General features: G+C 34.4%; 1 protein-coding gene across 1 annotated transcript in view; it reads left to right on the top strand.

Annotated features, from left to right (window-relative positions):
- The window catches only part of LOC104728749 (uncharacterized protein At5g49945-like), a 4,103-nt gene extending 3,159 nt beyond the window's left edge, over positions 1–944 (top strand). Inside the window, exon 4 of the mRNA XM_010447692.2 lies at positions 876–944. Coding sequence (XP_010445994.1) covers positions 876–944 — 69 coding nt within the window. The remainder of the gene's footprint in view (positions 1–875) is intronic.

The following is an 11,398-nucleotide window of genomic DNA, read 5'->3' on the forward strand; positions in this document are numbered from 1 at the left end:
TTTTGATGTTGAGCTGGAAAGTCCTGGGAGAGCTTTGTATATAATTGACAACGAATGGCTTATTAGGCTTATCTCAATTCTCAAGTACGTCATTACTAAAAGTTATTTAGTGGCATAGGTTCGTCAATGTAGTTACTTTGCAGTAGAGTATGATTTCTTCTCGATGAGCCTTCTGAATCTTCTCTTGATTGACAACAAAAGCGCGCAGGTCCTAGAAATGGCAACGTCGTGACTATATCCAGGTTTCGGCTGTACCTGATCCACTCTCTTCTTTAAAGGATAAAAAGCATAACAGTCGTACGCGTTTAATTAATGGGTACCCATTTATTTGTGATAAAACCTATATAATTTATGGGACTAAATGGGTAATCCCATTTAACTTTTTCTCATAAATGGGTTTAAATGGGTTCAGTTTAACTCTCAACATACTCATTTAATAAATGGATGTTGCATACCCATATTAACATCCTTAGTATCGGGCCTAACTCCATGCTCATCGTGTGAAACATCAAACTATGTATGAGAAAACCACATTCACATTTTATTTTGTTTCATATAAGACAATGAAAAAACAATGAAAAAACCAACCACTTATTTATTAAAAATTATGATCATCAAACTGGAACACAAATACATATATATTTTTTTTTCTCAAAACACAAAGCTCACATACATGTATAAAACCATATATATGATCTATGCACTTTGTTCATGGGCCGTGTGCTCTGCGCGATTTCGAAGGAGGTACATAAAAACGAGGGGTAGGAGGAGGTGGCGACTTTATTATACCTGCTCACAATATTGAAGAGATTGTTTCATTAGTTTTTCTTTCCAATAATATTTAACATATAACTATAAAAAACATAAATGATTAGGTCATGCATTCTATCATCTCGGGATTCGAGATAAATGGAACAGTTGCAAACAGTACTGATTGCAAGTGATTTACAAATCATCATGTATAAATAAATTGTTTTCAGCTAGATCTTAAATTTATTTTCTACTTATTAACAACTAACAAATAAAGTAGCCTACGTATATAACCTCTGAACGTACTGACATATTACATAAATCTATTTGTAAGTATCAAACATGATATATGATATGAAATTTAGAAAATATATATATGCAACTTTTTAATTAGAAGAACAAGAAAGAGAAAAGAAAAAAGAAAACATGCAAACGAGTGTAAAACTAACGTTGGTAGCGTCTGGCCTCTGTAAATCCAACTTGAGAGGAGATACATAAAAGCAGAAGAAGCACAGAAAAAATAAGAGAAACTAAATGTGATTTCTTTGTAGCCATTTATGTTCCACTTTATCACATTACCATAACAAAAGACTATCTCACGAGTCACGATATATATAGAAGTAAAGAAAGCATCAATACACATCAAATACTTTTCCACTAAACCGTACTTTTACATCAGTTCTCCGAAATTTCTTCGAAAATGGTTATTCCTTTAACTTTGTTTTTTTGTTAAAAAGTATTCAATTATAAAAATATAATGCTTAGTGGACTATTTCCGGAGTAGGCCCATACAGAAACCTAAGAGAGTCCAACTCGTTTACATCAAACCGGATTAAACCGTTGGAAAACAAAACCGGCCGGATTACAACAACCGGATTAAACCGACACTATGTGAAACCCTAATCTGCAAACGAAGAACTCGTTTTGCAGCCGCCGTCTATAATTGCGGATACTCGACCGGAACAGGTCCTCCGGCGAGCCTGGACGACGGTAACCGAACGAAGATGGTGATCCAAGATCCGTTTGCCATCCCGCCACCGTAGAGCCGTTTTGAGAAGGAGGAAGAGATCCGATCTGTCCTTTGTCGTGGAGGATCCATGCTCTGTCGTGAGAGATAGAGAGGCAGCAGGGAGTAGATAAGAGGACCGTCGACGGTGGCTTAGCTTCACCAGATCGGAGATTACCTCTCCTATCATAACCGATCCGGTGAAACCTCCAGAGTCTCCGATCTCCAAATCTATCTACCCTCTTCTCTTGTTCTTCGCCGTGGATCTCCCTCTTCCGCTCCGCGTAGCATACACCTCCAGTAGAGCTCTTTACCGTCAGCATCTCGCAGATGCTTCTCCTCTCCACCGCTCCCTTGATTTTGTCCAACAGCTTCGCCGGGATGATGCAACAAGTCGCGAGTGAAGAACCATGGACCGGAGGGTCCTCACCGCCACCGGAATTGACGGAGAACCCGACGTCGGCACACGAGATTGTGATCAGAAGAAGTTGGCTTCCGCGTGGGATTTAACTTTGTTTCCATACGAAGACTCATAATAAAGATATTTTGGTGTAAGTCAATTACGCAAGAAAATAATTATTGATTGTCGGTCACTCATCTAATCTTATCATTTCAACCCCACCCCTCTATTTTATTGTAACTAAACAACTAAAACAGTGATTGGTTCAGATTTCTAATTAATTGAAATGGTATTGGCCCCATATAATCATAAAACAATATAATGAAGCTTAGATTAAAAAGACTCTCACGCATTTTCTCGAGCACTTTGTTTACTATTAGTTTACAGTTAAAATCTAACAATTAAAATTTAAACAATTCATCAAACAGTATAACGATGGGACAAAAACAATGAGTATTGATTTTGCAAGTACGAAGACAAAATGCAGAATTTTCTGTAACATACTTTGGCAACTCAAAATTCAACCCAAACAATCAATCCTTGACTTGATCAGTATTTGTTTCAAATTCGTTTTCTAAATAGAAAACCCCCAAATCTGGCATTTAGAATCTTAATCGTGATACTTAGGGTTAGAGGGCAGCTCAAGTTGGTTTTCTGAGAGGTCTGGTCGGTTTACTTAGAGAGTCAAGTCGGTCGTGTTTGATAGGTTTAATTGTTTTGGTTTTGGTTTTTGTTCAATCTATTTAAATTACAATATATATAAACCTTAATTATCAAAATCTATTAATGAATGACTGAAAAGAAGTACACAACATAATATGAAGTTTTTTGGGTATGTCACTATGCATTATTCGTCTTTTTAGGTGTTGTTGGTGTAGTTAAAATGACATTTGGGTAGTTTGTATGTGTTAGAATCATGTATATTAACATTTTCAAAATATATTTTCAAGAGAATCGTTTATTTTCTAAGATATTATATAAAATACAGTACTATTGATTTAAATAATAGATTAGGAAGTTTATCAAATGTAAATATAGAATATGAAAATACTTATATAAAGTACATGTATCGAAACAATATCTTCAATTAATTCTCAACTATCTTCATAACCAAACACAATTAAAAGATTTTGTTTGAAATATAAAAGAATATATTTTAATTAAAATTACGATTTTCCTATCATCTTTGTTTGATTTATTTAGTTTACTTGCTTTAAATCATCATAAAATACATAAAACTAATGTAACTATATTTTTTTGCATTTTTCGTTATTTGGATTTTGAAAAACGTGCATGTTGTACTTAAGAAAAGAAGAAAAATTGTGTTTGGATATATAGCGGGATGGGTTTGGGTATAAATATAAATTGAAAATTATATCATTAATTGTTAGTAAATCATCAGTTCATTATTTTGTTAATACCATCGACATCAGAATATTAGGCATAATTAACTGAGTTTATTAAATTACGATTATGTAAAATAAATAAACAGTACTACAATATACCACATGTTATATTCTGAATTTAACAATTTAAACCGGTAAACCTTAATAATATATAGATATAAGGGATATATATTTAAAATTTACAAAACGTTAGTCATATATATAGTTAATTTACTAAAAAAATTCTGTTTTTATTTTATTTTTAAAAAATAGTTCCATGGGTTAAAATTTAGTAATTTTATATTTTTAAAATTTGTGTGAATTTTGTCGAAATGACACTCTTTATTAAAAAAAAGTATTATATTTGTTACATGTTTTCATATTCTGTTTCTCCAGAAAAAAATAGACATGTTTTCATAGTCATTGCAATAAATTAAATTGTCTTGAACGAGTAACTAGTTTTTAATTAGGAATGAAGAAGATCGAGAAAGAATTGAGGAGAGGTACATGTAAGGTCAGAAAATCTAACCTGAAATGGACTGTCCTGTCAATGTTTCGAAATAGAGTTTGAAAATAATTAAGTTAAATAACATGTGGACATGAAAAAATGAATCATGATGCAATTTATGTGTGAAGTTCGTTCCATTGTCCATATTAATGAGTTTCAAATTTCTTTTTTCATTTTTTATTTGAAACTCATTAATATGTCTATGCTTCACTCTCAAGAATGCCCTCTCCTACACTTTTTCTTGTGCTTCTCTTATTACGGCAAGGTAGAAAATAAATATACAAATTCTGATATTATATTCTACGAATATGAAAGAAAGCTAATGAATAATGACGAATGAATAACACTCCAAGGCTACTTTATTGGTTCTTTGCCTCAGACTTGAGTGGCATGGAAAATGCCTTGATACTATTATGGTGTATGTCAGATGTCACTAGTCTAATACTAAGATGATGTCACTGTCACAATATGTAATCTTCTTTCCTCTTAGATATTAGTTTTTTTTTCTTGAAATCATCTTATCCAATATAATGAATCATTGGTTACGAGTTAAGTTCTCTCTTTCTTTATCGACCTCAAGTTAAATTCTCTCTTTCTTTCTCGACCTCAAGTTAAGTTCTTCGACCATCTCCACTCCAGAACTTCTCTTAAGTTACTCACAATTAATCTATCATATAATTAATTAATCAAAGCAACTCATTTAGAATTTTAAACAAAATCATGCTTCCACTAGAGAACCCAAAAAAAATTGCTCAATCATTAAAATATTAATTTTTTTATACAATTATTTATTAGTTATCAAATTTTAATAATCTAAAATAACAAAACAATTATTTAAATTATTTATATTACATTGAAAAAAAGCAAAAGCTTGATTAATCAAAAACAGGCTTCAACAAGAAGAACACAACATAAAAAAAAAGAGATGAAATGTTTCTCTCTATGTAGTAATTACTTCATTCCTGTTCAAAGTGGACATGTTGTAAAACAAAAGCAATGTGATTTCAATAAAAAATAGCTTCACTTCAACGATTGTAAAGCAGAAGAGGTAGTGGCAAGACTAGACAAAAGACCAACAAGAAGTACATTGTTGTTTGGTTGGGTTGAGTTGAACCATTTGAATCCATCTAAGCACCCTCTTGTTGCATCTGCAGGAATCGAAGCTCCTTTATGATGCTGAGTCAAAGAGGCTTTATGTTCTATTAAATAATAAAATTAGAGATTACCGTTTGTTCTACTAGTTGTAGCTGTTGGAGACTTTGGTAGAAACATATGAACTCAGACATATACAGCAGTCCTACACCGTCATACCTGCCCTTCTAGCTACATTGTGTGCTACATAATGCGCTCCATATGGCTCCAACTCTCTCTCACGACCTCATCTTCAATATACTTGAATCATATGTAGAAAAAAAGAGAATCATCTTAGCTTCTATCCTGAAGCACTTTCATTCAACTTGTAGTGAATCTCACTAACAGTTTATACCATTGTAGACTCACCACAATAACCTGTTTAAACAACTGAAACTAGAACAGAACCCCTGCTCAACCATCTTGTTAAAAATAGAACACACTAGCAGCTTGAAAACTCACTACTAGCACCATCAAGCAGTCGTACACAAACTCCTAAAGGTACCTCAACAATGCTAAGACCAAGAACTTAATGTGAGAATGTGAGCTTCAGCGAGATATGGTATAGGCTGATAAATTATACTCTTAAATATATCCCTTGGCATCTAATGTTCAAAAGATAAGGTAGATCCAGTGAATTACCTGTAACATACTAAGAGGCGGTGGCAAAAGCCTCCCACCAGCACCTGTTTGACCAAATGAAGGCAGAAAAAGAAACCTCCCAAGCGAATAAGCCCTTGCAAAATAATAATAAACCTTGTATTACACATTCTTGCATTGGTGAGAGTTTGAATAAACCTTGCTGGATTGCCTCCCCAAAGTTCCCAGATGAGATTCTTCGACCAGTGAACCTTCCATTAGGATTGAATGTTGCCCAATGATGCACTCGGGTTCGATAGTGCATGATCTTAAAAGACTGTTTGCACCAACTGTCACATACCTATCGATCAATGTCTCTGCTGGCAATCCTAACTCATCATGGATCTCCTGCAAACCTGCAAGAACAAAAAACAGAACCTGCAGTTTAAAAAATGAAATCCTGCAGTTTCTATGATCCCATTCGGTTAGTTAAAAACTCAATCTTCTTCTCTATCTCCTCTATCTCATATAAGATCACCCTCGGCTCTTTCCACACAACCTTGAATGCATCTCTATGAATCAGCTCGTCCTAACTCCAAACCAAGAACTCTCATTTCTCTAGCAATCTCTTTCTTAACATCATCTTTACTAAAACCCATCTTCATAAACTCATCAAGCAATGAATTAAGTCTAGTCTCAGTACCAATCCCTAAAATCTCAGGAAAAACGTGAAAGAACCTCTCAATGTTATCTCAAGCAATGTCGATTCCAACTAAAAACTCAATCTTCCTGAGAATCTCAACCTCGTAACTCGTTCACTAAAATAACACCAGGGAATGAACTTAAAATCCTACTCACAGTACTATCACAAAACCCTAAACCTTTTTAAAACTTATCTGGACCAATCCCAATCCTACTAGAATGTTCAAGGACGCTCCATCGAGATGTATAAACCCTAGAGAGAGAGAGACAGAGAGATGTTTCCGGTAAAACGGATCAACCACGATCACTAGATACAAATTCTGGTTTCATACACCAATAACCCACGACTTTTAGGCCGGGAAAATCAAAGGATTTGAGGTGAATCGATTGATTTTTTCGGTTTCCAGATGAATCGGCTTCGTTTCGGATCGAGAGAGAAGAGAGAGAGAAGAGAGAGAGGATCGCGAAAGAAAGAAAGAAAAATGGAAAAAAAAATACATTTTATATTTATACATCTACGTATCATAATATGCCACGTAGCGTTTCTCAGGGGTTGCTCAATTGCTTCCCAAAGCAACCATACTCTCCTTCTTAGACTTTGAAATGAGTTTTTTATTGGAAAATTGGGGTTGAATAGTGAGAGTAACTCTAAGAGTACTCTCAAGTGGAAATGCTCTTAAAAGTGAATTTTTTTTCATTAATTAGCACAAGTAATAAATTGGCATCGTTGTTGTAAATCACTTAAGATAGATCTCCATAACCGGTCCATATACATGTCCAAGTCCACAAGGCCCATTGGCCCTCTTCTCTTATTCTAAGTCAGTTTAGGAATCCCATTTTACTTAGGGCTTTATCCTTTACTATATAATGTACTATTCGATTGAATCATTAATAATACGAGAGAATACATCCTTCGAGTATCTCTACTTTCACAATAATCGTAACATTGAAATGATTTGATTTCCTTTGGCTAAATTTGAAGGCACCAAATAGTAAATACTCTATCCATAGGCCGTCGTTGTGCTTAATCTTGATTTTGCGGTTCCGAATCTTCAAAAATATAATTACTATTAGCATTTACATAAAAAAATAGAGAAATGTGAAGTGACTTTAGTGCATTGGCCAATGGTAAGTCCTTAATGTACAAGGCACCATTACACCCGGGATCGAGTTCCGTTCCCTACGAATGTAGGGATTTGGCTAATGGGCCGGCCAGTTGTGGCCCAATGGTTGACAAAAAAAAAAATAGAGAAAGCATTCTGCGATGTGTGAAAAAAATAGAGAAATAATGTTAAAGACTGTGATCGTAAGAACACGAGCTCATCTTGTGTCTGACTTAACTGCGATGTGTTGTTGCAGGCTATTAAATTACAAATATGATTTACGTGGATTGGCTGATTGGTTATATAATTTTGATCAGCGGCTTATGTTTTTTTTCGACTTAATATCCCAACGCCATTTTAAGAGAAGCATTCAGATCACTAAACCTGCTAACAACATTGTTGTAAACGTTTAAGTTGATATTGTTAACTGTGGGTTGAGAACAAGGAAATATAACTGAACAAGGAAAAACAAGAAGAAGACATCAACTCTACTAATTGGTCCCATATTTTGTTCAAATCCAAGGTAGTGTCTTTACCGTCTGTTGAATCATAAATATTGAAAGAAATCGTATTAATATGCCATACCAGTACAAATTCAAATCTCGACCTTATCCACAATATTAAAAAGTTAAAATACAATTTCATAAAATGTCCATCGTGGTTCTAAATATCAGATATATTAAAGGTTATATTATAACCATGGTACCAATAATAATAGAGAGTTGATATTTCAAACGGAAAGAAGACAATATGATATTTTTTGTGTGGCTAAAACTTAGTTTGATATATGTATTGTTATTTAATAAAGATCGGAAGTTTCTCATTTAAAAGAAGGAAACAGTGTAAAGAGTATCAAGATTCAAGACTGCAGTGCAGGTTCATGAACAAAATAAGAGAGAAACATGAACATTCAATTGAATTGACGGGTGGTTAAAGTACGTGGAATCTTTCATTTTTTGTAGTAAAAGTAAACAAAAAGAGTAAAATAAAATTTACCTATACTAAAGATGTCGTCATAAAACCCCTCAATTATATATATATCTACAAGATTAGGTCAATGTAAATTAGTATATAAAAAAATGAGAAACTTTAAGTAGATTTTCAAATGTTACTTTTATATTTATTTGATTTTTGTATTAAAAAATTGAATTTAGTGCTCACCCACTTCAACTCAAGTTGCCATATGAAACATAGACAGAACCAACCATATGAGAGAGTTTGTATAATATTGACGACAAATAGCTTATCTCAAGTAGTTTACAAATCCAAAGCTATTACAGGCCATAAATCATCTATATTGTTACTTTGCAATATGATTTCTATTTATCTACCATCTTTCTACAATATGACGAAATTTTCAATTTATATCATTATTCCATTTTGATTATATTATTCAATAAAAGTAATGAAATTTTTTATTCAATTTGAATAATATAATCAAACCTAATGAGAATATATTATGCTTTATTTGGTTTTCTGAAACGACCCGACCCTTTTTTCTTTTATAATAATAAATAATAATTAATAACTATAACTAGTGGTCTCATACCCACTAGCCACCTATCCAAAATCACAACCAACAGCGGAAATAACAATACCAATAAATATCTAATAATAAAATAACCAATAATAATCCATAACAACAATCCAATAATCAATCATCAGGAAACATGAAACCGGCAACCTAGCAATGTTTCTAATGACCCAACTCTAGCAACCTAGCAATGCCAGACAACATCCAATCGAGTCCCTAGAAAATCCTCCTCTTCATTGCCTTGATTCCACGATCACACTTTGCCTTTACCTGCACCACAAACACAAATTGCAATGCATGAGTATTTTATAAACACTCAGTAAGGCAATCCTCCCATCTACTGGGCTATACACACAAGCAATAGAGACATCTCTAACCATCAACCAACAATCAACAAACGACAAATAACAACCAGGACTCTGCATCGACCGGCACCAACATGCATCGACCGACACCACATGGGAATGCATCGACCGACACCACATGGGAATGCATCGACCGACACAAGGGATGCATCGACCGATGCAAGTTACACATGCATCTACCGACATTCGCACTGCATCGACCGATGCAACATGCCGAGCATCGTGTTCCTCGAAGCTTCTCGCCGGATCTTTGTTCCTGCAACCACAAAACTCGATCCCAAGCCACAAAAAAGCTTCCTAACATCCCAAATAACCATCTAACAAGCCTAACAACACATAAACAAGCAGATCAGAGAAGCTCTAGCTTAGATAAGTCATGGTCCTGCACTTATCTTTGCCAAGACGAATGTGAACCTTAAACCAACAAGAAAACACCTCTAGGAAGCTCCTACAACGATCCCAACTACAGATCTCTACAGGAACAACTTCCAATCTCCAGAAATCACCAAGAACACTCAAGAACACTTAGGAAACTTTTCTCTCTTTCTTTTTCTCTCAAAAACGGCCAAAGTCGACTAATGAGACAAAAGAATCGACTTAAGGGTTTTTCTCTTCCCTTTACCCAAAACGCAGCGTTTCACTTAAGTCAAAACGCAGAAAACTGAACCAGCATCGATCAATGCACCTTCTGCATCGACCGATGCAATCCCCCAAACTGGGATTTCGGTTCGCGGGTGTTACATTTTCAAAGAATTTTAACATATGATAATATAATTAATTATTTATAAAATGATGTATCTGAATCGAGTATAAACATTGTATATAGCTTTTCATTGCAAGGTAGAATCAAATGAATTTAATATTTTTATTGTGTAATTAAAATAAAATAAATAACTATTTTCAAAAACACAATAGGGAGAAAATAGTTTTTAAGTGAGGAAGGAAAAAATAAAATTTCTTTTAATATGGAAATTATTTTTCTGCATTCAAACAAGCCTACAAACAACCCGTCTTTTCTTCTTCCAATTGTTGGGTGTCTTACTCGACTTGTTCTTTCTAGGCAAGTGTCCCTTACAAACAAGCCTCAGAAAAGCATGTTCAAGAAACCGTAGGACCATTCCTAAAGAGAAATTGCCACCAAAAAAAAAAAACTCTGAAACAGATTGTCTCATACAAGCAAGCTAATATGTGCACACTACTTTGTTCTTTGCATCTTGATGTTGATGTTATAGAATTTGATTGTGGTTACGAACTCAAGAGAACTTAAAGTATTAACTCACTTTTATTAGTTTAAGAAAATTCCTCAAAACTTAAACTCTCAAAACTCTCTTTCACAAAAACACCACATAATTGTGTTATGCCTCAACACATATATATAGTAACACACCAAGCCTAATCCTACTAGGAAACCCCATAAGTTTAGATAACTCCTAACTTATTTTGATCTTTATTTCTTTAGAATCATAACTCTAATATGATTAGTATAACTTATTTCTCAAGTTAACTTCAAACTTAAACCAACATTCTCCCTCCTAAGCTTGAAGTTATCTCCAGCCAAGTCCTTCACTCCAATCAGCTCCCTCATCTCCTTAAACTTGATCCTTCCAAGAACTTTTGTCAAAATATCTGCCTTTTGTTCTTCACCTGGTACATGCTCAACCTCCACAAATCCTCTCTCCAACATTCTCTAATAAAGTGATATCTAGTGTGAATGTGCTTACTTCGCCCATGAAAAACTGGGTTTTTGGTTAAAGCAATGGCAAATTGGTTATCTATTCGAATAACCACCTTCCCACAAGGTAACTCGGTGATCTCTCTAAGCAAGTCTTGGAGCCAAATCACCTGCCTCGCAGCCTCAGTACCAGCCATGAACTCGGCTTCACACGAAGATAACGCGCCGTGTCTTGTTTCTGCGAGCACCAGGTGATCAGACTC

This window comes from Camelina sativa, chromosome 11 (assembly GCF_000633955.1).
Source record: "Camelina sativa cultivar DH55 chromosome 11, Cs, whole genome shotgun sequence".
Taxonomy (NCBI): Eukaryota; Viridiplantae; Streptophyta; class Magnoliopsida; order Brassicales; family Brassicaceae; genus Camelina; species Camelina sativa.